At 42.3% G+C, this 27,316-nt stretch overlaps 1 protein-coding gene across 12 annotated transcripts in view; it reads left to right on the top strand.

Annotated features, from left to right (window-relative positions):
- DOCK10 (dedicator of cytokinesis 10) overlaps nt 1-27,316 on the top strand; it is a 138,257-nt gene that overhangs the window by 12,723 nt on the left and 98,218 nt on the right. For 3 of the 12 annotated variants that reach the window (XM_088170712.1, XM_088170711.1, XM_088170717.1), the window contains exon 1: nt 7,086-7,360. The exons of 2 other annotated variants lie outside the window; for them this stretch is intronic. In XM_088170712.1, coding sequence (XP_088026838.1) covers nt 7,196-7,360 — 165 coding nt within the window. In that variant the 5' untranslated portion in view covers nt 7,086-7,195. Of the gene's footprint in view, nt 1-7,078; nt 7,361-26,902; nt 27,042-27,316 lie in introns of those variants that run through there. 7 more of the 12 variants (XM_088170710.1, XM_088170709.1, XM_014879553.2 and 4 more) reach the window with 5 other exon arrangements.

Below are 27,316 nucleotides of genomic sequence, written 5' to 3'. Positions count from 1 at the left end.
TAAAACCTCGTTAGTGGCCACTGACATCTCTGTCTCTGTGTGCACTGGGAGGGCTGCCTGGGGGATGTTCCTGCCTGCTCTCCCCAGTTGCTTGGTTCTCTTTCCAGTGTTTCCATAAGTAGCAGGGCTGGTGCCAGGGCAGCAAATGGAGAAGGCATTTGCTCGTCTGTGGGAAGAGCATCTTCCCATGTAGCTGGGTGTGTTTTGTTCTTTAAAATTGATTTGTGAAACATCTAGACAAAAGGCTTTGGAATTCATGCATGCTGTGGAGATCTTGGACTGTGACAGGTAAGAGATGAGTAGCACTCTATTTTAGCTGTAAGGAATGTCACAAAACCAATATGTTAGAGTGAAAACAGGCAATGGGGTGTTTTTTCCCCCTATGCCAGTTTTGGTTTTAAGACCTTTTCCCATTGGGCTAGTGAAATGGAAGTCACCTGGAAACAGGATCAGCTGTTGATAATGCCATTTGAGGGGCTAGGTGGAAGTTAAATCTGTATCTTTCTGAAAGAGGATAATAATTTGCTACCAGTTCTTTCTGGGAACCAGTGGGGTAGTGGCTGGGGTTTTTTTCTGTTGTGACTTATCTGTAAAATCCTCAGTTTAGAAGCGTGAGCTCAGCCAGGATTATAACTTATGGTGAAAACTCTTCACAGAGTTTATCTTAATACATTATGTTTTTATTTAACTGTGTCCCAAAGAAAATACGAGTTTTGGTAGCTCCAACTAATTCCTCACCAGTTTTATGGGATAATAAAAGTTCTCTTTAAAAACAAACAAACATTTGCTTTGTAGGTTAAGTAGTTATTTTTCCTGGTTTGAAGTCAAAGATTTATTTTCCTGTTACATGTTTAAGGAAACCACAACAATTCTCTTAGCTGACTTTTGGAATATTCTGTGCTACATCCAGAAGCCACTGAAGTGCACTGAAATAGGGTTTTCATTGTCGCCTATGGGTTGCAGTTCTGCATTTTACTTCATCTAAGAATAATCCCATTGATCTCACAGAGGCTGTAATTGTGGAAATCTACCTGTGAAAGCGAGGAACTTCTCGAAAATCAGCAGGGTGCTTCAACTGAGTTGAAAATAAGAATGTGAAAACTACTTGCATGCCAGTTACAGATTTATTTCACTTTTTGTGTAAAGAGAGTCTTCTCAGAAACTTCTTTTGAGGTTGAAGCTTCAGAGATACGGGATTCTAGACCAGCTTCTGTCATCAGCCTATGGGAAATCCTTATACCGGTCTTTAATCATTTTGTTTTCTTATTTGTCATGTGGTTGCAATTTGTTGATGCCATCTGCTGTAAGATCTAATGGGGAAACCTGTGTTTTGGCCATGTACAGTGTGGTAGTAATTAAGAGTCTTCCACACAACGTCTGTGTAATAATTTGCACCAGACATCAACATGGAAGAACAAAGGAATCTTGAGCAGAGAAAGGCAGCACTAGCACAGGCACTTGCGGGAAGACTATTCCTGTGCTTGTCTGACTTTTTTTTTTCCTACCTTCCCATGTCTGTAGCGATTGTTTCCACTTTCAGCAGGTGAAGTCAGGAAGCAGCAGCTGTGAATTGGTCTTTCATGTACTACTCCCTAGAGGGTGCCAGACACCCGCGTTCTGCAGCCTGCTGGCTCTGCAGCCAGGTGACATCGCAGCCTTGTGGCACAGGAGGCTCTGCAGCCAGGTGACATCGTGGCCCTGCTGGCTCTGCAGCCAGGTGACATCGTGGCCCTGCTGGTTCCTTCTGACTCGCAGCCGTGTGAGCATCACTTGCTGCTGGAAGGCACAATGAGGAGAAATGAGGTGGCTGATTCAAGCACCTCTCACACACTCGTAACCGTGTGCTCTCGTTCGTGGGTTTTTACTTACTGTAGCTGGTACGTTATGAATCGTTTGTGTTGGTCAAGGATAACTTTGTGAGAAGGAAACAATTTCAAGATGAAAAAGCTGCAAATCGTTCAGGAGTTGTGCTGACCAGTTGCTGCAGTAAATACCTGCTTTCCTGGGTCACTAGGGAGCAGCTGGTGGAAACGAAAGAATTACAAAGGCTGTGTATTCTGACTCTTAGTCACCCCCTCTGCTGTTTGAGATCTCAGTGTTTCTGGTATTTAACCATTTTTGCAGCAGCATTTGAAGATACAGTGCATGAATGTTTTGAAATGAGTGCAAGAGGGTATGTTATGAGTCGAAGACACAGATGCTATTTGTGGCTTGTAGCACCTGTGACTGCATAAGCTTTCTTTGAAGTAAATGTGAGCTCCCCGGGTGTCCTTTAAAGCACTCTTTTTTTTCCTCCTCCCTCAAAATGTATGGCAGCAGTGGTTCAGCCTAGCCCTGGACAGCCTCCTGTCGGCTTCTGAGCTGCATGTGAAAGGTTTGGGACACAACTTCTGGAAAGAGAAGACAAGGCAGCTCCTTGAAGGTGGATCCTTGTAGTCCCCCAGACCTCCACTGGGAGCAGACAGAGAACAGGAGGTGTGTTGAAAACGCTGCCTCTGTGGCAGTGAGAAATGCCCCTCTAACATGGAATCCTCCACATTGCTTTAAGGCTGGAGTCATAAGAAAAAAGTGCATGGAAAGACCTGAGCTTGTACTTGGGTATATATACTTACAGCTTTTCCTCATGCATAAAATGTGTAAGGAAAAGAAGCTCATTAATGAGGGTTTGCTTCATTAAGCTGCCTGCCGTGAAGACCATCTTTTGGAGTACTGCACCTGTCTGATCTGGGTCTCGATGCTGATTCCTTGGGGGCTGGTTAGGATTCCCCTGTTTGTTTGGAAGTAACCAAGCATAAGAGTCTTTCAAACTTGGGTGTGTTTTTTCCTCTCTGCTTTCTCTACAAGCGCCTCCAAGCCTTTATGAAAACAAATACTGGAGATAAAGACCTGTAAGAAAATGTGTATCAGCTCTTTTTGTTTTGAAAGGATGGTGATAAATATTTAAGTGTTGAGAAATGAGACATTAGCTTACCAAAATGTGAGTGATCCTCATTTCCATCAAGGCAGAGACTGTAATTTTGTTGTCATATCTTGCTTCAAATGTTTACCTGCTACTTATATGGACTCATTTAAGAGAAGTTTTATTATAAACTGTGGGTCTATGTGTGGAGCTGTGAGTGACAGCCACTGACCACTTAGGTCGTTTAAGTGCTGCTGAGGAGCTGCTCATCATCTGTACCAGGATATGGTGTATATGGAATGGTGGCTTGGGTAACTTGTAATGGTGACGTGAGCCTTACCATTTTAACAGTGAGTTCTTATTGTATGTACTGCTGTGCTGTCTTTAGCTCTTGCTAATGGTTTGAGGTTTCTGTGGGCCAGACTAAACACACTTCTGTAAGCAGTTTCAGGGGTGTTCCTGTTATTTTGATGGCTCCTGCTCACCTGCCACTGCTTTAGGATTGTTATGCTGTAAGAGCTTCTGTGGAGCTTCTCTGTATACATCATGCAAAAATACCATGGAGAGGCAGGCTTGTTTTCCAGGTTAAAAAAAATCAAATAAAACAAACCAAATACAATGGTGCATGCCATGCTGGCAGCTGAGAGGTCTCATGGCAAGGGGGGGTTCTAACCTGCAGCCATCCTCCTTGCTTGAGAAGGACACAGCCTCCTTTGGAGGTGGAAGAAGGATCAGTGTTGAATTTGACAAGTCATCCTCTTAGTAAAGGATCTTCTCCAACACTTGCCTTTCTGCCTTCCTCTTTAAAGTCCTTAGCTCAAGACCAAAATACCAATAGGTTGTATCCTGTTTATTATGATCACCGGAATTCAAATGCCACAAAGAGAAAGGAAATTAATGGAATAAAGTAAGCTGTGGGAAGGAGAACAGCTTTTAATGTGGTGTGCTAATGAGGTATGAAATAGCTGTGTAAGAAAATGTTTGGTAGCATCTTTAGAAAGTCTCACAGGCTGCAGAAACAAAAATACAGGAATATTGTGGAAGAGAAATAACCCAGTGCTTGGAGGAGAAGGAGTTTACTGTCAGCTACAGACTTAGTGCAAGAGAGAATTTGCCTCTTCAGGCCCTGACTGCCCTTTTGTAGAGCTGGCGTCTCTTTCATGTGGAAGCTGAGGCTAGAATAGCTGCAAGCTCGAGGATACAGATGCCTTTGAACTCTGTTTTCTTATCATGAACTTTATAAGACATGGCAAGTGTGACCCACTTCTTTTCCTGCACAGCTCTGCTGCTACACAGACCTAGTCCTTAGAATTGCTGAGGTCTGGGTCACTGAAGTCCTCTGGGTTAAAACAATTGTCTTGCCTATCTAATTTTCTATTCCATTTCTTCATTGAGTTGCCTTTAGTGGTGTCCTTCCCAGCCTGTCCCCATAAGCCATCATGCTGGTGTTACATGTCTACATAGCATAGCTAAAACCAGTGGTGGATAGGAATGGAGAGAGAGTGGGCAGTGGAAGCCTTCCAGTGTGCATATTCCTTAGCCCAGCATTGCTGCCAAAGTCTTCGTAATGGGGAATTAAGGAGTTGCTTGTATAAAGAAGTATTTTACTTCCCAGGGGGTTTCACTGAATTTTGCTTCTGGATTAAAGTGCTAATTAACACAAAATAGTGCTGAATGCTTCACTGTAAGAGTAACTAACACTGTTGATAACTGGTGTATAAACATAATGTATGCTAATGAGATCCCTACCTTTGTAAAACAAAGCTGTTGATACTCTGTGTGTGTCCGGGTGTTTTTAGTGAGCTAAGAGGTTTCCATTCCAATGGTAGCTCATGCCTCTGTGAAATTTCCTTAAAACAGAAGGGATTTTTTTTTTTAGCTCCTCAGTGGTTTCTTTTCCCCTGTGCATTAGCTGTTTTTTAGCTCTTGAATTTTGATCAAGAGCTGGAGGCTACTTTTAGCTGGCTTTGGCTTGTTAGTTTACTTTCTTTCAGACTATGTGTCATTTTTCTCTCCAAAGAGCTGAAATGCCAAGACTGTGTCATTTCTACTTGTATCTAATAACAACTTAATCCACAAATAATTGTAATGAAGTTACTAAGGCCACTGGCAGAGGATAGTGTGATCCAAAAACCCCTGGAATGAATGGGATTCTTTAGTGAGAACAAAGTGAAGCTTTGGGTCGAGCCCCAGGGTGCTGTTCCATACACACGTGCGTGCACATGTGCAACAGTGTTGGGCTGTGCTACGGAAACCAAATCCCAAAAAATGCTGCCAAGTCTCCCAGCTGAGCACTGGTGAGTGAAGGAGGATGCTGTACAGACAGACAGGAGATGTGTTAGCAGCCCCCAAGGTGGCAGAGCAGTTGCCATAACAGCCAGCAGCAGATGTTACCCAGGACCGCATTGCTGCCGCTGGAATTAGAGTGGGAATGGAGGTCTCCCAGCTGCCAAGTGCATCGTTTGTGTGGCCAAGGTGTCAGTGGCAGCTCCAGAGGAGGCAGGGGGCTGATGAAAACATAAACAATAGCAGCAGCAGCAGGATTGCTGATTTGGTGCAGGAATTACTCAGCTGTGCCACTGTGCCCTTGTAATCCCATTAGGAAAGTCAGACTAACAATCATGATATTGTGCAGTTTGCTGCTGGGGAGGCAGGGACATCTCACCAGCCTGTCAAGGGTGTGCCCAGGAGGGACCGAGGGGGAAGAGCTGGGTGGGTGCACTGGCAGGGCTGGGGTCAGGTCGTGCAGTGCCTATCAGTGCTGCTGACTCTTTTCCATATGCACTTAAAGGTGTTTGCCCTAAAGAAATAAAGGCAAGAAATAATAGTGATGAGTTTGTTGCTATTAAAGGACAGCTCTAAAGGATTTACCTGTTCTGGTAAATGCTTTAATCAGAATTATGATATCTTTTGTCAGATTGCTGAGCAATTAAACTCTACTTAAGCCCAGAAAAAGTACTTCCATAAAAAGTTTTCAGTGCAGTTCCTGACTGAGATTGTGAAGAGGGTATTATTTACCAATATCTCATCAACAGACATTTTAAAGTTGTTTATGCCCCCGTGGGAATTGATGACAAAACTTTCATGGCCTTCATTAGAAATTAAAACCTTTTGATGCAAGGTAAATATGGTTTTGGGTGCACATATAATAAAGTTATACATATTAGCTTAAAAGCAGCTGCTCTGGAAACCCTATTGGAAATTCTTAGTTTTCCTAATGTGTAGGAGAAATCCATTTTCTGTAGGTATTTTTAGTGCTAACTTCCTCTCCTGTGCTATTATCTTACACACTCTCCCATTAGTGCTTGCTGTGTTTCCAGGTCAGCCATGTGATTGCCGAGCATCCCTGCCTGCTTTTTGAATGACTTGCCAGGCAGGAGCCAGGGAGGCAAGTAGTTAGTGCTGGCTGCCAGCAGCAGCTTCTCCCAGCGTGGACCCACTGATAGACACGCAGAAACCCTCTCCTCTCACCCTTCTGGGAAGGTCATCCCTGTGTGGTTCAGAGTGAGACCCTGTGTATGTGCAAAGATGTTTGTTTCTCTGTGAAGGCAGAAGGTTGTGTGTAGGAACACAAAACAGCCCCGCTGTTGAGAGGCACTTCAGAGCTACTGCTTTGCCTGGAGCCACGGTTGTTCTAGCATGAGCTGGATGAAGCACACAGATTTCTGCCTTTTTGCCACTTGTTACATTTACAACTCAAATGAACTTGCTGTGCTTCAGAAAATTGCAAGAAGTGGTGAAAATATTGTAGCCCAAATCCCTCTGTGAGCACGCGTGTGTGTGTGGTAAAAAAACCCTTAGGCAAAGTGTTTTAAACCCAGCAGTGTTGATAATGAGAGTTAATAACTTTCCAGACATTGGCTTTTTATGCTATGTATGGCTTTCTTAAAAAGGTATTTAAACTGATCCAGGCAGTTGCTGTGGATGCCTCTGTGTTTAATGAACAGCTGGCTCTTTTGAACTGGGAATTTTAATACTTTCAGTTCCATGAAACTGGAATTGGAGGAGGCGGATGATTGTACAAGAGAGGGAGTGCATTTTCTCATGCGAATTCAGGAGCAGGGAGGGAGAGGAAAGCATCGTAATATTGCGTGTGTTTCTGTTTCAGTGGATCAAATCTTTCCTCTGTCTGCATCCAAGCTCTTTGGTTGTGATCAGATGATCAGAGCTCAAGGAAGCGATTGGAGAGCGAGCTGGCTGCAGCTGCACTGTAGGCTGTTTTCAGGGACAAGGAGCCACTGTTTTTCAAACATAGCATAAACATAGAAGTTATTTTGTAGGCTTCAGGATGCAGATATGGGTTGTGCTGCCAGCATTGTTCTGCTCCAAGCCTTTCGTTCTGTGGTACAGAGGAACTGTCCACATATCTGCAGGCGCCGCCGCCGAGAGGAGTTGTCACATGAATTTCTGCCGCTGGATAGCGATGATGAAATGAGCAGACCCAGGACTCTCATCATAATGGTATGGTACACTTTAATCAAGAGAGAGGTGACAGAATTATTATTACAGATGTTATGTGATTTTTTTTATTTTTTTTTTTCCTTTGGCTGTGTATTCGTAGAGAGAGAGCACTGACAGGCAGTTTGTCAGTTCAGTTAGTTTGCTGAAAGATTTGCTGTCTCTATAATGTTACTTTATAGGTGAAGCTGTAAGCTGCATGTAAGCTCTGTGTAAAGTAAATGTCCTGTTATTTAATTGTTGTTGGGTTTTGCTTGTGAGATAGGCAGCACTGGAGCCGGTAGTGTGGTTATGTTTTATTTCAGACTTGGAATTCCAAACAACAGACAGCTTGGGAAATGTTTGCTAAGTCTGTTCATCATAAAAACAAAAACAAACCCAAAAGCCAAACAAAACAAAAAAATCTTTACTTGCACCCAGGATGCAGTTGGAATTCATATTAAGTTATATGCAAATAAATTCCCACATATCTTTGCTTCAAACAGTTTGAAGCAGTAAAATGTTTGCTGGATCACTGCTTTCCGGTTTACTGAGTTGCCTCTGTTCTTTAATGAAGGAGGTCTTGAAAGGTTCCCAGTCTTCGAGTGTCATTTTCTTCCTGAATTAAATTTTTATTTTGTGATGGGAATATGATAAGCACTATAGATTTATTAGAAATAAGTGACAGGGTTGTTCCTGATTATAAATCACTGTTTCAGAATGAGGAATACACTTACTGCCTAGTTACTGATCTTCTTTGCCAAATACACATATGGTGAGCATTTCCAGAACCCTGGAGTGGTTTTTGCATCTGAGGTGGCAATGATTTGTTACTCTGTGGCTCTCACTTGATAAAAATATTACCATGACACTGAAAATAGTATTTTTGTCAGTTTGTCAGGACTCTCGTTTATGTCATTTAAGTGGTAAAGATTTGATGAAGTTCAAAGTGCACTCTCATGATGCTCTGATCCCACACAGGGCTGTAACTTAGTGGTGAAGGTAACATTAGACAATTTAATAGCTGTCCTGAGCAGCTGTTTTGAATAGAGCATTGCTGCCCGTGGAGAGGTGTGTGGTGCAGTCATGGCAACGATAGTAGCAAGGACCCAATCTCAGCAGTGCTTTATGTATCAGCTGAGGGTGTTATCCAGGGCAGGGGAAGTCGCATGGTCATAAGGAGGAAGGAAATTGATTTCATCATTGTCAATCTGATGTTAAAGTTTCTTTTGGTCTAAAAGTATCTATGTCTATAGAGCAAACATTTTTTTCCCACTTAATGGTTAAATAAATGACCTCAACGGCATTTAAATGAATAAATGTCTCCTTTCTGGTAGTAATTTCAAGCATGATGAAGTGAGAAATGTCTGGAAGCACATCCGGGTATGGATCATCTGTGTAACTTGTTTCAGTCCTTGGAAGAAAAGGGTAGTCTTGGGTGTTGTGGCAGCAAACTGTGCCAGCCTTGCCAAACCCAGAAATACTCATCAGCAGCTCGAGTTGTGTTTCTTTGTGTGGTAAATCCTGTGAAATCAGGGCTCCAAGAGCAAAGGTCCCTGGGCTTTCAGGGAGGTGAGGCTTTACCCTGCAGCATGGAGGGAGCTGTGGAAGGAGAGGTATTCTGGCCCAGATGGTCTGATAGTGGTGCTGGATGTGGGCTCTGGGACCCTTCAAACACATCCCCCACTTGTACTAACACAGGGCTTAGGTTTTCTAGGTCAGTGGTTAATACACTGGTATTTGTCCTGCCAGAAGGCTGCCCTTCCCCAGAAGCTTTGTGGGATCATTTTCTCCCTCTCAGTCCCTTTCAGAGGAAGAGGAGGAATGGTCCAGCCCTGTCCTGAGGCTGTGGTAGGTGCAGGCAGGTGCTTGGGAAGAAAGCTGATGAGGGCAGAGGTTGACTTCGGACACATCTCTCTCTTCAGGATGTGTATTATTACCATGCTTTTGTTTTGAAGCATTTGATTATGTAAATATCTAAATGAATTTGCCATTAAACTTTGCAGTTAGGCTTAGTAATGATGTGGAGACCTGGCAGGCTGAGAAAAAAGTGCTGCTTCAGACTGCTTTGTGGTGGAATGAATGGTTCTGTTTCCACCTAAATTCATGTTACTTGAAAGAGCAGCATGATAAAGACAGCTGGAGGCTACTAGGCCTTAATACAACATGTTATGCTCCTAACAAATTAGTTTTTCCCCTGGGTCTGTTGTAGATCATTGAGGATTATGTCTGGATAATACAGTGGAGGCAACTATGTAGACGAGCAAAAGAGTGTTTGGTTCCCAGTGTCAATTGTGCACATTGTGCTGATGCCAGGAGCTAAACTGGTCCAAATGAGATTCCCGAGTGCTCATGTCTGAGGGCAGTGAGGAACTGGAGAGAGAGGTGAGGAAACTTCAAAATGCAGAATACCAGAAGTACACTGATGGGCCTGGGTGTGATCATTTGGCTTCTGTCAGCTGAAGATCTAGTACTTTGTCTCTTCATGCCTTCAGATGAAATGGTCTTCCTCTCTGTGGCTTGTGTGTCATGCCTATATCACCCTACTGAAAGAATGAGCCTTTGGTATTGATTTCAGGGAATAAACTATGACTTCTGTGTGAACAGCTTTTTGAAGTCACCAGGCTCTGCTGTCTGTTTTTTCAAGTTTGCCTGTCCTGTGTGTAGCAAAAGTAACATCTTGGAGTTACCTTGGTATGGAAAGCAACCCTGAATCAGAGACAACAGCAGTCTATCCTAAAATGCTTCAAGTAAACAGCTCTAGGGATGTGCCCCATTTTCCTTTGTTAGTCACTGAAGAGGAACATCCTAGTAGGTTATTCTTCTAGGAATTGTTTTTGCCAGTGGCACTCTGAACGGGAGATTCTGTGGGTGTGCTCTATGAGAAAAGAAAAAAGTCCCAAGCATAGCCTCCAGCTATTGCTTAATGGCTACCTACTAATCACTGTATGAAGCCTTTAGGCACAGCAGGTATTTCTAACGTTCTGGTCGTTGCAGAAAGTGACGATTGATGTCTTTATTCAGAGAATTATTGAATTATTTTTTTCTTCGGTTTGTTAGTTTAGAAATCTGGTTTTGCCCTTAGGCAAGACAGGTAAGTCATTAGTTTTAGATCTTGACTGGATCGACAGAGCTGGGAGAGATGTTGGAAAGAGAAAACTGTAAATTCAGTCAATTACTGTTGTGTGTCATCTTCTCTTGGATGGAATCCTGGAATTTGCCAGAGACAGGCAGAGTAAGTGTCCAAACAACCTGTAATATGGTGTACAAGTCGAATCAATTTGTTCAGTGACAGTGATTTAATGGACCCTTGTTTTCTGTACCTTTAAGAGCATATCTGCAAGAGCTGGCTTTCAAAATAAGTCTGAGATGGTGAGGTTTGAGGTACTAAAAACCTTTCTAGAGTGAATGCAAATGGCCATACATGCTGATTCCACAAGAAAAAGGAGAAGAGGAAGATGCCTGAAGGAAGAAAATGAAGTACATGGGTTATGAAGAGCTGTTTGTTGTTTTAAGGGGGCAGTATCATTCGAGATGATGGTTTGCATTTGGAACTTGTGACTTGAAGCTGAGTTTTATCTAGCAGGTCATTCTTTAGGTTTTTTCATGCAATTTATTGCAAACTGTGGCTGCTGAGATTTGTGTGATAAGAGCAAAGTGTACTTGAGGATATGATCCTATGTTCCACCACTCCCAGCTTTCCTGCCCTTGGTAATAAACTACGTAAAAATGTAAAAATTGTTTTGCATTTTGAATAAAATAGTGTAACTTGAGCTGACTTATTAGCTTGAACACGGCAATTTTCACTTCATTAATGCTGCCCAAGCTCCTTCTCAGGCCACTTAGTTTTAAATGGATTTTTACTCTTCTAAAAGCAGTAGAGAGAGCAGAAGCATGGCTTGGACAATTTTCCATCTAGTATTGAAGTTTACCTCCAGAACTGTGTTCCTTAAGTTTTGTTGCATGGTCTGTGTTAATTTTCTACTTTAAGTTGAAATAATTTAGTGCACTCAGAAGCATGTTCCCTTCCTGCAATGTCTTGGAGGAAAGCTTGTCTTTGCAAAGCAACATTACCCAGATCTACAAAATTTAAAAAAAAAAACCCTCAAAATTTTCATGACTTCGTAGCTCATGTCAGAAGCTTCAATGTGTAGTACATTTTTGAGCAAGAATAAGCATATGGAGCTTTGTTTGACCTAAACTTCCACTTCAGCAGTTGACCTCAGCAGGAACAGAAACAGGCCCATGTTTGAATAAATGAATAATATTAGACTGCAAAGAGGAGAAGTCGTAAATGGTGCACAAAATGTAGTTCTGCTTCAGAGTAATTTTGGCCCCTGTTCTTGTTACCTTTGCAGTTTCTTTGTGTGCTGTGCCCAGTGACTGCCAGCCCTTCCCCTGGGCACCAGGGACCGTGTTCCTTGCTGCTCCTCAGAAGGATGCTGGGTTTGTTTTGGTGTTCACCTGGTCAGACAGCAGCTATGGCTCTGGATAGACTTTCTTATACACAGAGGGGAGAAAATGTGGGTTGGTTTTCATTCTTCAGTGTTGCAGTACCATGTAGTGTGTGCATACGGTACAAGACAAGCTGGTGTTATTTTTAAAGTGGCCTTTTAAAAACACTGAGCAAATCTTCTCCATCTGACTTTGGTGCTCTCAGAAATGTTTTCTATTGCTTTCACTTCTTATTAGTGCTGCATCAATGTGCATAGTATGACAGTGTGTGAGATGTAATTATTATGAATGTGTTAACCAAATCTTTTGTGACAGCTTATGAAGAGTGTAGGCTCAAAGCAATAAAATGATGAAAACATGTTTCTATATATGAGGAATTTGGTCTCTTTTTTTCCTAGGGAAAAAAGAAGTAAGCTATTTATTTGTAAGAAATGCCTACCTGAAAGGGTAGGTAGAAAGTCTCTGCAAGTCTTAGTCCTTGGGAGTGCTTTGGGAATATGATTTATTCATTTGACAAAAATCCCAATTTAGGGTGTGTGTTCAAAATAGTACTTGAGACAGAAGAAAATTGACCTGTGGAAAGGCAGAGGAACTTGATTAAAGCCAAGTATACAAAGAGAGAAACAAACCTACACAAGAAAAGCAGGGAAAAAACAACTCTGGCTTTTCAGGCTTTGGCCATCTGCAGGCACAGTGCTGTGTCACAGGCACATAGACAGAGCTATGCACACACGTGCTTGATTTGCCACAGTTCTGTCTGTGATGCTCTGCAGTTTTGCTTGGCCCCAGCTCTCATGGGCTTTAGCAAATGCAAGCTTTCTGTATTTCCCTTCACCATTTTGCTCTTTGGATTGTTAGATAGAGGAAGGTAGAAGAGTTAAGAAGATCCCAGTGGTCTGTTTAGTCTGGGATTTTGGAACTGGATGAGCTGTGGCTGTAATAACCTGAAGCTCTGTATGTGGTGTGGTGCGCTCATACACCAAAACAGCCATGAGCACAGATTTTGCATTTGTTTGTGTCTGTCCTGTGTTTATCACAATATTAAATACTTGAAATAATTATAACAAAAAGATAAACTAAATAATAATTAAGATACTAACAGATTTAAATGCCGAGTGCTAGACACAGGATGAACCATCTAAAATAACCACAGTAATGTCTTTGAAGGTTTGGAGACTTGATTTGAAATGTGTTTCACATAGAATTTAGTAGAGGTATTTTCTTTCATGCTGTCAGTAGACACTGTAGTGTTGGATGGAAATATAAAACACGTATGTGTGTATTTGGAACCAGCAGCTTTCAAGTATAGTTTCAGAGTTGTTCTCTGGGCTTTTTATGCACATCTTGGGCTGCACAAGGAGTTCCAGACTCGTGACTTTGTTCAAATAACTTGGTCTTTTGCTTCCCACAGTGAGGTTTTGCTACTGGGATGTGTGGCTGCTGCTGGCACTGTACTGCCCAGTCTGTGGCAGAGGGTTAGGTTGATAGTTAATATTTACAGAAATTAAGTGATAACGGTGACACAGCGTGCTGCAGTGTCTTGGCTCAGTGTCAGCATACCCTGAGCGTAGCAGCCCTGTCACTGCCCGTGGCTCACAGGAGGCAGGCTGGGGCAGCACAGGCACTCCGTGGAGCCGGGGCAGTGCAGAAATCCCCCTGTGACGCTCCGTTCCCACTCCCAGCACACCGCAGGTGTTTGCACTGCATTCCCGGTGAGAGCATTCCCGTGGGATCCAGAGCTGGAGCACCGACCTGCGATGGGCAGGGCAGCTGGAGGGAGGGCCTGTCCCCGGCAGGGACAGTGGCAGCAGCACTCGGATCTGAACGTGCTCTCGCTGTCCTTGGCCCAGGCTCTGGCGGACTGGCTCTCTCTGGCTGAAGTAGGGGGAGCTGCAGCTGGTTCCAGAAGAGCACAAAGGAACAGTATATTAAGCTCGTGCTTTCAGAAAACGATATTAGTGCCAGCCCTCAGCCCTTGCCTCCCCCTGGCCTTAACTCGCTGCTGGCTGCAGCCCTGAGAGCTGGGCTGGGCTTTAATTTTCCTGCTGTTGTCGATACCGAATCCTCTGAGTAGCACTGAACTGGATTTAAATGCATATAGCTGAGTCCAGACTCCATTTCAGGCCTTTGGCCACAGCTGTGGGGATATTGATTTAGCTTGGAAAAAGCTCTGCCCTGTAAGAGGTGGCTGAGTACAGAAGGGAGCCATAAAGGCACCGGGGCCCTCAGAGAGCACTGGCCAACCAAAAGTGGTGCCAAAGTAAAAGCTGCTGGGAGGGTGAGCTGTCGAGGCAAAGACAGTGTAAGAGAGGGAGAGTTAAGTGATGAGAGAGAAGCCAAGTGGGAAATGCCATCCTTCTCATCTGAAATTAAATAGGCACACTGCTGTTAAACTTTGGTCAGATATTTGATTTTAGAGGGCTACCCGCCATTGCTCTGTTGATGTATCGTATTCTAATGCTGCTTTTTGCTTTCTGCCTTGTTTTTTACAAAAGCTTTGGTTTTACTTCAGAGTATGCCTCTTCCTCATTAATATTAAATTATCCTCCCTTGCCCTTCCTTCTTCCATCTCTTCCTTCCCCAAGTGTAAAAACATCTTCTTTGACTTCAGCATAAATAAGCTCCATTCCCCTCCTCTGCATGGATTGGAAGTCTGAATGGAGTGCCACAGAACTGTTCCTAATATTTCTCACTTCCATGAAATTTCTCCTTTACAACACCTATCTTAATACACTTGTTCTGAACCTAGTTTTAATAAACCAGAATGGCATATTAGCCCACTTCAGACAAAAGCATTATGCAAAGTTTCATTGCTCCTGAGAGACAGATATACAAATCTGAACCTTTATCTCCATGCTCTGTACTCTTCTATCCATCAGAACTATTTGGTTTTAGTGTATGTGGAAAGTCTCTGTTGTTCTGTAACCTCTCCAGAAAGCTCTCAGTAACCTCTGGGCAGCAAAGCAAGGTCAGCTGGTAACAGGAGTCACTTCTCTTCATAGCAGCTGCTCAGCTATTCTACCATCAGCTGTGGCAGAAAGCTCAATGGATGAGTAGATACTGTGAGTGCACCTGCAGCATAAAATTAAGTGTGATCAACTGTGTGCTGCAAAACCTGGTGTGGGTAGCTTTGTTCTTGGTTTTTTCTGTACATCTCATGGGGATTTCAGAAAAAGCTCTCAAGAGATTCTGACTTCTAGATGACATTTCATGAATCATACGAGGTTTTGCTGAAAGGCAGCAGTGCTTCATGACGATCAGATGACTGCTGTCGTTGTAGGGGTGAATACAGACCAGCTCCAGCTTGCAGTATCTCCTGTAGTGGAAGGGGAACTGGACAAACACAGGCAAATGGTTTTGATGTTCCCTTGACCAAAGAAAAGTTTGTAAAGGCAAAACAGTGTTTAATTTCTAGTTCTAAGTAGCATTTCAGCCTGTTTGAGGTGTCAGCTGGTACTAGCAGCTCTACTTTTATGAATGAAGCAAAAATTACATTACCTGCTGAAGTACTCAACTGAATTCTAGTTCCCTGCAGTAACATTATTCAGGAATATAGGAACAGGTTTGTTATCTTCAGAATGTGTGGAGCTAAGGAAGATGAAGGAAAATGGACTGTTGAGGAAGTATGGGAACCATTCCTGGTCTTCTAGCTTTCAAATCACTTCCTTGAATAATTAAGGCTTCCAGCTTGAATTAGTGATTGGAGTGAGGAATACCACAATAGTGAAAGGATTAGGATTCAGCATCAAAAAGCGAGTATATGAATACTTCAGGATGTTTTGGGTGGCAGGGGTTTGACATCATCTCAAGGCACTATTCCAAGTCTAGTCCAGCTGAAGCTGGCTCAGACCATGGGCTATGATCTCCTGTGCCAAGGTGTGGTAGCTGTACATGTGTGCACACATTTCCATCCAGACAGAAACTGATTACTTCATTGTTCTGGGACTCAATTATTTCTCTTATTTTAAACTCTGTAATTAAATATATTCTATAAAAATGTACTTTTATTATCCTGTTAATGTGGTGGCTCTTCAGAACAAAATGTTATTTTCTGTCTAAATAGGAAGAAACTGAGTGCAATATCTTACTTTACAATTGCTGTCTGTTAATAATTATTGCCAATTTGTGGTTAGCTTAAAAAATAATACATTCTCTGTGTGTGGTTTTCGATGAAAAATAGCCATTGTGATGTTTGTTGGACTTTGCTGCCTCAGGGATCACTCTGAGTGCAGTGTATGGAGCCAATTGAATTGAATACTTTATGCCTTTGGTGTTTGTTTTTCCTTGCTTCTCATCTGTCAACTGCTGTGCTCATTTTCTTTTCATTAGTATTGATACTTACATGAAGATGAGTTGGCCAGATTCAGGTGTCAGTTAAATGTGTGCAAATCCAGCAGAATAAGGTTTTGACTTAAGCAATAAACCAGATCAGAAGTTTAATTCTGTGCTGCTCGCATGTTTCTCTCCCCCAAAAAAGAAATCATGAAGTTAGAGTGGAAAATGTGTGTGGCCTCGCTGGATCAGCCAGTGGTTGGCTCTGAAATGGGGATGCTGGGAGTTGAGCATTGTGCCACCAATCACTCGTGACTTTCTTTGGTGTTTCAAGTAAGGGTTTGGGGTAATTACCTTGATGTTTTCCACAGGTTGTGACTTATGTGCTAAAATTAGCTTGTGCAGAGTACAAGCTTCAGCAGTAAAGAGATTAATTACTGAAATGTAGATTCCTGGAACCAGATGATCCCCCATTGTCTGAGATGTTTCTGCCATTAGTAAATTATATGCAAACATTCATTGCAGCCATCACTATAGGAGATCTGATCTTAATGAGATTACAGAGAAGCTCTTGAGAAACTGCTCTTGGAATTGGGCCTGTTCTTTCTCCTTTTTGGAGAAAGCTTGAAGCTAAAGAATTAAAAGTGCTCACACAGCTGATGTACTTCTTTCTTTTCAGTGCCTTAGCCCTTTCCCTGTCTTTAACTCATTCTCCCATGAGCTTGAGGAGACCTTTCTCATCTCCCTAGAGCTCCTCAGAATATGCATCCAGCTGCCTGTTTGGTCTCTCCACCTGCCAGGTGGTGCTTGAGTCTGACTTTGCTCATTCTAGCTGTGACTCTGGTTGGCTTTTGCAGTGCTCGAGTTCCTCCAGCTATTGACCCCTGACAGCTCTTTGGTTTTAAGCAAGGGCACAGCCCTTAAGGAGGTGCAGTGATCTAAGCAGTTACCTAATAGTTTGTTTGTTGCCAAGAATGTCCAATTCCTTTGGGCTTTCAGCCTTGCAGTTGGCTTTCCTTTTATCTTTTAACTGGGCTGTTAGGAAAGAAACCAAGTGCCTTGTTTGCTGTCTGCTCCCAGGTGTTGGACATGTGCTCCCCAAGACATCCTCCAGATGAGTGTGAGCATCATGTGTGCCAGAGATAAAGGGAAAGCAATCCTAACCTTGAATCTGGTGTATCTGACAGGAGAAGTTCACTGGTGCTTTGCATTTTCCAGTATTTCAGATACACTACATTTTGTTGCTCATGATGACCATTTGGCCCTTGTAGCACCTGATTTTGTTTGTGCTGACAGTGCAGCAAAGACGTCACTTGGGGGAGGACTCGTGACTGGAGTGTTTGTGCATGTGTCACCTGCTTTTGTTCAGAAACCCTCTGACCAAGCAGCTCTGACTGATAGCATGTTCATTCCTCAAACTCATCTGTAAATGTTTTAGCAGAATGTATGGAAGTATACAGAATACTTGTAAACACAGTTTGAACTGAAAAACTATTTGGAAATAATAGAAATGTTTACTAACACATGCTTAATTCTGCTTTTTATATGAAAGATAAAAGTGAATGCAAGCCTGGAATTACACCAATATGTTTTAGCCTGTCCTCTCTGAATCTAAATGAAACTGTAAGTATCAGTTAATAAAATGTAATTCTGAAATGTTTTACTGTATTAAGAAAGGCAATTCTTGAAGAATGCACTAAAGCAGACCTGCCCAGATGAAATGTTTGAGATGAGTTGACATAAAGGTTTGTACCAGCTCCCACTGAGAAGTTTCTTTACACAGTATTTTTAAGCTGCCAAAAGCTTTTGTACGTGCTAAGTTCTTGCCAATTTTTCCTTTTTAAACGAACTCAAAGGCAATTTTAAGTTACATGAGCCTGCAGAAAGAATCTGAATTGGTGGCTAAACATTGTGTTTTATAAAATGCATTCAAAAGACAACTGTATTTCTTGGAAATATTTTCAAAAAAGGTTTTGTTCCTACAGCCAGGATGTGTCTGCAGTGTTTCAGGCAGAACAAGGAGCTGAGTGAGGAGGAACTGCAGCAAACTCTGCTTTATTTCCCATCCACATCCTTTTCTGGCACTTGTTTATGCCTGGCTGTAGTGTATATTTGTAGGAAATCAGAAGTTAACCTTTTAGTTTCTGATTTCCTGACCAATTCTTTTGTTTCCAGCTCAAGTAGTGCTTAATAGAAACAAGAATCATGATCTTCTAGCAATTTCCCAGTAAAAGGGAATTTTTTGGACTTTCCAGAATTTCCATATTAAAAAAAACCCCAGAATTTCCAAATTAAAGCCCTCTTGGTACAGCTGACTAATTGTCAGTGACCACTTTAGGGTTGATACAAGGCAAGAGTGAAGGTGCAAACAATTGTGTTTGTGTGTTGGATACCAAGAGCAAGATAGGGGAGGGGGGCAAACACAAGGGGAGGGATACTGGCTTATACTCATCCTACTGGAGAAAATCATCCAGAAAGGGTGAAGGAAGAGGAATCACTATGATTCAGCTCTCTGCCTTGCAGGGGCTGGGACCTGGAGGCTTAGAGCAGCTTTACTGTGTTAAGAATGACATTGTTTTGGTCCTGTTTTCCACTTCACTGAGAAATCGCAAATGAATCTTGCTTTTTGATCTATCCTTGGATAGAAGAGTTCTATAGCAACTTCTTGGGAGGCCTTTAATACTTTACAGAATTCAGACAGACTTACTGGAATTGGAAAATTACAGAGAAGGGTGAGGAGGATCAGAAAAAATTGTCCATGACCACATTTGTACATAAAGACTGGGCCTGGACTGGCCTGAAAAATAACTATCAGGAGATGGGATGAAAGTCATACAAATCAAGAATGGTCAGAGGTGTGTAGACTTTACTTGTAGTTTTTTCTCAGAAAAGTGAGAGAAGATGAACTAGAGATCATCAACTTAAACTTACGTGGGACAAGTTTTGGGGAAAGAAATGGACAGAATTAACATTAAAACAATTTCCTTGCCACAAAATGTAAGTTTGAAACATTACTGAAGAAGGTTGTGAGAGAAGAGTCTTTGAGAGCTAGTCAATATGCTGATGCTGTCTCAGGCTGGGAACCTGCATGAGTGCAGATTGAAAGGGTATTCAGGAGAAATACTGATACAGTGACCACGTTCTGTACTTCTGCCTGAGCACCTGCAGACACAGGTGCAGAAATGTGGTTTAAATCCTGCTTGTTATGACCGTGCTTACAAAAACTGAAATTTGGTGTGGGATAACTGAAGGAGTAGAATTTGATGGATTACATGATCTCCTGTTTTGGTCTAGGTTGGGTTACATGTAGTTTTAATTACTTTGCATGGGCTCATTCAGGGACCCTAAGCACTGCCACTTGGGTATTTTCCCTGTGGTTTTTGCCTTCTTGTTTTGGTAATACTGAAGATTGCATATTTTTTAATGTCTCAGTTAGGATAAGCATTTTTTAATTAAGAAATTAAACACAAAGGCCTGGAAAGGTGAAACAATTCTCTGGGTTTACAGAAAGTTGTGTCAGAGTGAGAAATACCAGATGTTGGCACGATTTGATGATGCTGTTTTATTTTCTGTGTTCCAGGAGAACAGAAAGAGAAGGGCAATGTCAAAAGGATGCAAATTATCTTTCTCTCTTTTCCACACACCAAATTTAATTAATGTAAATCTGACTTGCTGAGTTTTATACTTCACACCTTTTTTTCTAAAATGAGAAAATTATGCTTGATTTAGAATTTTGTCTGCTTTTTGTCTCTTCCCAAATGCCATTATTTAGCTTTCAATTATGTGATCCAGATGATGAATTATTACATGCAGTTGCTTTCTCAATTGTTTAAGATACCCACAGGCACTAGAAGAGGGTATACAGTAATTTGTGACTTTGAGTGAAGTTACAAATATATGATGTGAAACACAATAATGATTGTAGGGTCAGCTTGCACATGTATGGAGGAGAGAATGTTATAGTGTTTAAAAGAAAAAAAACAGAGAGGATTCTAGGATATTTTATATCAATATTATAGCATTGTAGATATTGATTGTGACCTTGAGTGAATGAGTGAGTTGCCCAGCCTCCTTTTGCTTCAGTTATTCCAGCTGGAAAATTGGGTGAAAATGTGGATTCTTTTTATAAACCAGCTGTCTGATCTGAGGTTTTTCTTGGTAAAGAAGAAGAAAAAATCATTTTTGCAGCATAGCTACATAGTATAACATAGACCTGAATAAAAAGGATTAAAATTACAGTCAGAAAAGCAAGAAACAGGAGCCGAAGTCACAGCTGCATTTTCATATCTGGAGATAGTGTAAATTCAGATGATTGAATTATTTAATCACCTTTCACGTCCCTTCATCACTATGTGTGTTCCTATCAAGGGCTGATGCCAGTCCAAGTAGATGAAAACAAAAGGGGTAATGTTTGTTTGAAATTTCCCAATGGATCAAGCTAAAGAAGAAATTAAAGTAATTGCATATTTTGCTTTTGTGCACATCAGCAGGACAACATTGCTAATGAGAAGTTTATTCTTCCAACCTCATTGCCGGTGTTGGAAGCAGCATTTTGTGTTCTTAAAGTGACTGAGTGCAGCCCAGTTTCTGAGCTGTGCAGAGCAGGCTGGGGCAGCAGGGTGTGCTGGCTGCAGTGCCCTGGGGAGCCTGGCACTGGCACAGGGCACAGCTGGCAGCACCATGGCACAGACCCAGTGCCCTGCTCTCTGTGCCCAGAGAGCTGATGGGGTAGCAGAGGAGCAGCAGCAAACACGAGAGATGAGGTGATGCTGTATGTAAATGAGACATCATTAGGTTCTCCAAGGCTCTTTTCATTTTCATTCAACCTTGTGGCAAAGGAATGCATTTTATTTGTGCCAGGTGCAGGTGGGTTTCCAGCTTGGAAAGCTGCTGAAATGATGCTGCTGTTCCATCAGTGTTCTTGTGATGGAAATGTTATGGTGGTAAATTGAGAGCAGGATGGTGTGTGCAGGGGGAGCAGCATTCTCAGGCTGTGGGACAGCCTCTGGCTTAGCCAAGCCTGCTTCCCAAACAGGAGGACAGCAGGATGTTCTTTGGGAGCTGTAAATTCAGCAAAGGGGAGTAGCAAGTGGCTTTTGGGGTGTGGATGTTACCAGCCAGCCCTTGTGTTTACATGGGCACGTTGAGGTGATGGAGTGCTGTGTGGGGGATCAGGCGGGGAGCTGCTAAATTGGTTTTCCAAGGCCTTCTCCTCAAGCCTTTCAGGGACCCATTTGGCCAAGGGTGAATTCTCTGGCAAGGCACAGCCAACTTGTGGATGGCTTCTGTCACCACCAGTTCAGCTGGAGGGGCTGTTTCAGCCCTGCATGCAAGGCAAAGTGACACAGCCGCCTCTCCCAAACAATTGTGGGTGCGCTGGTAGCTGGAGCACAAAGAGAAGGTGAAGGCACAGAGGGAGGAATCGCTGAGATCAGCACACTGCTCTGCCTGGGAGGAACAGAGATGGATTGATACAGGCAGGGTCTCTGACATCAGGGAGTGCTGTCTGGAAAGATCTGTCAGCAGAGTTCTGACAGATAGAAGGGCTGCTTTTCATGGATATTTATGCAGGGGCACGGTCCCCCTGCCTTGGAGAGCTCACCTTGTGTGCTGATGTCGTTCTCACTGTGATGGATTCCCTGGATTTGCCTGGTCAGAGTGAGCTGTATGGATGTGTGGCCAAAATGCAAGCACCAGCTGCTCTAAAGGCTTTGTGGAGTGTTTGTATGCAAGGCTTGATGTATCAGCTGTAGGTGGAATAATACTTCTCAAAAAAAAAAAGTTATTCAATACCAGAATGGTTTTGCAAAATGTTGATTAGATGTAGTTTTTCTAACTCAGTTGTTTTACCTTTCTATTTACATCATTTTGGTTTCATATCTTTCCTTTTAAAAAGGACATATTTAAATGTTCACAGATCAATAGTGAGCATTTAATTCCAAAATACAACCTTTTGGTTTGATTTGGGAATTTTTTCACAGAGGGAGGAGGAGAGGAGAGAATGTTCAGTCTTTGACAAAGGGATTGGGATGGAGGTCACTAGTGCTTTCTGTTGTCTTTGTTAGGTGCTAGTAAAAAGCACCTATCTGTCCCTGGCCCCAGTGTGGTGATCTGCTTTACCTGTCCAACATGAAGCTTTTGGGAAGTGCAGTTTTGAGGTGCAGTCACAAACCCCTCCAGAGCACCTGCTCTTCCTGATGCAGGTAAGATGAACGCGTGGTGTCCAGTCCCTGTCACCTCAGCTTTAGTCTCACAGTCCCATTAGGAGATTTTTGACAATTATATCTGAATAAAACACATCCAGTGTGTGGCCACTCAGTGCAATCAATGTCCTAGAGAGCATTCTGAGCACAGATAGGACAGTGTGTAATATCTGATCCTGCTGGCTTTGTCCAAACACAAACCTGGCTTCTGGCAGCATTGCCCTGTCCAGGGTGTCACAGACCTGGGGGGGACTTGCTGGGGGATTAACACTGGAGACATGAAAAGCAGCATCAGCCTGTATACCTGCACTGCCTGGATGCTGTGGGATATTAACTGTGTAGATCTCCTCATTATTGGCTCCAGAAAAGCTACACCAGCTACATCTCCAAATTTTGAAGAAAATTATGTGAAAATATTACAATTTAAAAAGAAAACTATGAAGAGCTCTTCTTGACCCTCTCCAGGAACTGTGATTTTTCTCCTTCTCCCCAGTACCTGAGCTAATAGCTGCCTGTTCCCCATGTGCCAACCTGTAATCGTGGTCACAGAATTCAGGATTGTTTCTGGTTCTACCCCAGGGGCTGGGTGTCAGGCAGGGCTGGCATTCTCTGATCTTTCTTCTACCACTTAATTGTAGTAATTCTGCCAGGAACTCTGAAGTGCTAAAAGTGCCACAAGCCACTCAAGGGAGGCAGGGAGGTTCTTATCTGCACTCTGCCAAGCTGTAAACGTTAAGTGTGTCACATCTCTCAGTACTGGTCTAGGCTGTGTAGACTTTCTGAATGGAAGTGTCACCGTCATCACAGAGGTCTTAGTTTTTAAATGAAACTAGTTTTTTTTATGAAAAGCTTTTGTTTCATTTCAAAATTTAATCTTAGCATTGGCATAATATGCAGTTTATGCAGCTTGTTCTAGCAGGAGTTTTCTTACTTGTTAATTAAACTTTTTCTCAAATCTGTTAAACAAAAGCCTGAGTCAGGATTATGCAATTATTCGTATATATACTGGCATAAGTCAAAATTGTGTTTTTGACTTGCTCTCTGTTTGTTCAGGTCAGCATTGCTCCCAGACAGAAGTCCAGAGCTGAAGGGAAGCATTCATTCCCTGAAATTTGCTGTGAATTTGATGTTTGCATGGGATTTTTTTTTCCTTCTCTAAATCTGGGTGGAAAAATGCCAGTGTGACAAACAAAAGTATCAGTCTTTGATCCTTCTTGGTTGGAGCTGGTAGATTGTATTATTTTAGAAGAACAGTATGGGGAGTTGATTATTTGCTCCACAGCAGCCCAAATATTTAGCCTGTGTCTTTTGTATTAGTTGAAGGTACAAAAACTCAATTCCTAAAGTGTGTATCTTTCTATGGCTCCTAGGAAAGCACTGTCGAAATGCATTTTCCAATGATCACATGATGTACTACAGCAGTGAATTCGTTTTGTCCAGTGTTTTTTTTTTTTTACATGTTGCTGTGTATCACAATTCAAACTGAAGTAAATGAAGCATGACGATGAATAGATCTAAAACGGAAATGAGAAGCTCCAGAAGAAATGGAGGAAGAGGGAAGAAAAGTTACTTGTGAAAGAACTTGTGAACCCTGTTGGAAAATTAAATGGTAGTGGTTCTGCAGCAAAAGGAGTGCATCGTTTTTACTTAACTGGAGCAGAGATATCAAATTTCATTTTTCTTCCCATCTGGATATTTATGCATTTCTGAAAACTGCTGGGAGCAGATGAGCATGTCCCACAAAGCAGAGCAGAAGGCAATTAAACACTTAATTGACTACTTTATGTAACAGGTTGTATTTTGAAGGGCTTCAGCATCCTTATTTTGACTCTGTGAATTGGGTACAGCAGTTCACAAATGTAAACCAAGGCTTGTGGTTTTCCTGAGGCCAAATACCTCTCTGCTTGGAATACCTTGAGGTATGGATAATATTTCTCACCTTACACATTATAGTTCTGAATTTTAAAAGCAGCTCAGGAGCTTTATTCATATTAACATAACCAATTTTATAATCATCTTAAATTACCTGGTATCTTTAACTGAAGAGATAGAAAAGACTTGAGGAAAAATTAGGAAATCTTTTACAGTCACACTGATGCTAATGAAGTTTGCTTTGTACTTTGCTACAGGACAAAGCATTATTAGACATTTGAATGGTTTTGTTATTCCCCATTACAAGAAGGATTTGCATCCAAAGCAGATCTAAGAAAGTGGAGTCTTTATTTGCAGTTGTTTACTATTATTTTGGTTCATATCTCTGTGTGAATGCTGTAGCTTGTTATTTCAGTGATTCAACCTCTTAATGCCTTGGTGTTGAGAAAATACTGTGATTTTAGTATTGTTCCTGAAAACCTATCTGCCAGAGATATGGCAATAAATGAAGATTAATAATAATATTAGGAATGAAACTCTTTTGGACAAAAGACACTCAGTGGAGTAAAGTGGATGAGGACCAGCTGGAAACTTGAACCTAAGTTCATCTTTTGCATTATTTGGGAGTAATACAAGTTCATTAAAGTTTGAGGAAGTGCTAGTGACCCTTATCTCAGTGGGAAGGGCACCCTGGAAAGGCTCCTCTGTGCTGTGGGAGGCAGGAGGCTGAGGAGAGACTTCCCAGGGAAAGGAGGGATGGAACTCTGCTTGTTCTGTGTGACAGTTGAGTTAAGGAGTGGATAAGCAAAGGAGCCTCTGAGAGGAACTGATACCTGCCCAAAGTTAAACCAGCAGAGCTGATGACTCCAGCGTTAAATTTAACTTCTGGCAAGGACCTCTGTCTTGGCAGCCACATTCCCTGTGTTACATGAGAGGCACCAGGGGCTGCAATAGAGATAGTGTGGTAGTTTGAGACAAAACAAGGGTGATTCCAGCTTGGTTAGTGCTGTGCTTCTATATTGGTAGCTACTTGAAATGTCTGCATACCTCGGCAAAGGATTTCTGTTGTCTTTTTTGTTTTCTAGTGCCAGACAGATGCCTTTCATCACTAAGTAGGAGTACAGTGAAATCGGTTTTAAGGCATCACACAGCAGGCTGGTAGCACTCAGTTTAAAGGAGGTGATCTCAAAGGCAAAGCTGAATCACAAAGATAATGATGAGATGGGGGGATTAATTCAGGAGTAGCACCATGTTTTATCTTTGTAGGAGGAAAGCAACTCTGATCAGACGGATGTGACTTTGTAGTGTTTGGGTCAGACATGCTGGGCTCAGTGTCTCTGCTCTCCTGGAATGGAAACATAGCGCATGGAACAATGCTTGCAACTCCTGCAGAGGTTTGTTACTTTGGATCAAATGTTGCTATCTTGAAAAATGTGTGAAAGAGTTCCTAAAGTTTGTAGAACTCAGAATTATTTGTTGGAAAGAAGAAAAAAAGGCACTCGGGGTAAAGTTGCAGATCTCAGAGTAATTAATTAATTCAAACAAGTTGTGAGAATGATGTTTATTGTCCAACTGGCAAAAAATACAGAATGAGAAAGCAGAAAAACTATCGCTTTGTCCTAGCTATGCACACAGATATTCAATAAAAATAAAAACCTAATGCATGCCTCGTGTGCAGAGGGGAGTGCAGCATTTCTGCTGCAGCAGGATGAATTCTCAGCTGGAACAAAGAAGAAAAGGGTCTGTGTGTGTGCCTGTATATGTGTGGGTACTGAGGGGGTTTCTTCAGTTTTGAAAGACCTTTATGGCCTGCCAACCTTCAGAGAGCTGAGCAATGGGTGAGTCTCCTATCTTAATTAAGAATAATTTGACTGGCCATGTCAGTGTTCCTGTTGCCAGTGCAGTTCTGAGGGACTGAGTGAGGGCTTCTGACTTGTCGAGGTGCTGCTAAGATTGCCCCTCTGTGGGGTAGTGGGCAAGGGGAGCTGCTGACATTTCCTGTATGTGGGGCATCTGGGGAGAGGGCTCAGTCTGGCAGCTTTATTCTTCTGAGGTGGGAGCAGGGTGTGAAGCAAGCAGGTTCTTAGCTGGCAGGTTACAAGCTCTTCTAAAACCTGTTTTTTACAAGCCAAAAATATATTTTGGACACTAGCACATGAATTTCTCTGTTTTCCCCTTTTGTAACTGTCTGCAAATTTAGGAATTTGCAGGGTTCTTCCTCTTATTGGTGTTTCAAGCTACTTTGAAAAGGGAACTGCTACCTTGGTCCAAAAGCAGAGATGGCCCTGGGCCCTGGCAGCTCAAACCTGTCACTGCATGCTCTATGGTCCAAGTTGGCTCTGTAGGAGATGGCTGTTCTTTGAATGACTTTTTTTTATCTTGCAGACACACACACACATGAAGTAAAAGTGCAGCTGTTTTGGCTTTCGAATCAGGGAGGGTGGTGAGGAGAAAGGATGTCATGGTGTTTGCGACAAAGATAGATGTTCACTCACAGCGTTTTTTCTACAACTTCCTATTTTGATTTGCATTAGAGGTGGGGACTGGGTGTATTTATGGTTTAATGAGACGCTCTTGCCTTAATAGCAGATCGTTGTTCACAGGAAGAAATGAGTTATTGCTGGTTTTCTTCTTCTTTCTGTTCAGTTACTGTGGATACAGCGTGTAACTTTTAGACTTACTTCCCCCTTGAATAACATATGCAGCTTCCAGTTGTTGTGCCGAAGCTGCTGAAGGAAGGAGGTTAAAGGAGCACAGTTTTTAAACAGATACTTGTTGGCTGCTTAATTCCTACGGATACAATGAGCTTTTGTGGGAGATTCAGAAGGGAGCCCAGTGAACTGCGGAGGAAGAGAAAGACCATTAGGAGAGTGAATCAAGGAGAAATTCACAGATTAAGCTGTGTGAGTATGCATCCTTCTTCCACCTCTTCTGAGAAATGGCTAACAAATTGCAGGTCACTCTTAGGACTGCACTTTGGAAAGAGTAGGATTTATTGTTTGTTGTTTATGTAGGATTCACCAAGCCTCATTCACTGTGGTTAGTGACTGAGCACTGGAGAATGAGACACAGGGAGTTCAATTTGCAGAACTCGAGTGCATAAGGGAAACTTTCATGGCCTCCCATTGCTGATCAGAAACATACTGAGAGCAGCAGTGTTTGATAGTCTCTCTGGCAC

This window comes from Sturnus vulgaris, chromosome 10, assembly GCF_052056855.1.
Source record: "Sturnus vulgaris isolate bStuVul1 chromosome 10, bStuVul1.hap1, whole genome shotgun sequence".
In the NCBI taxonomy this organism is placed as follows: Eukaryota; Metazoa; Chordata; class Aves; order Passeriformes; family Sturnidae; genus Sturnus; species Sturnus vulgaris.
The sequence above is the reverse complement of the archived record's forward strand: the minus strand, read 5'-3'. Positions and strand labels throughout refer to the sequence as shown.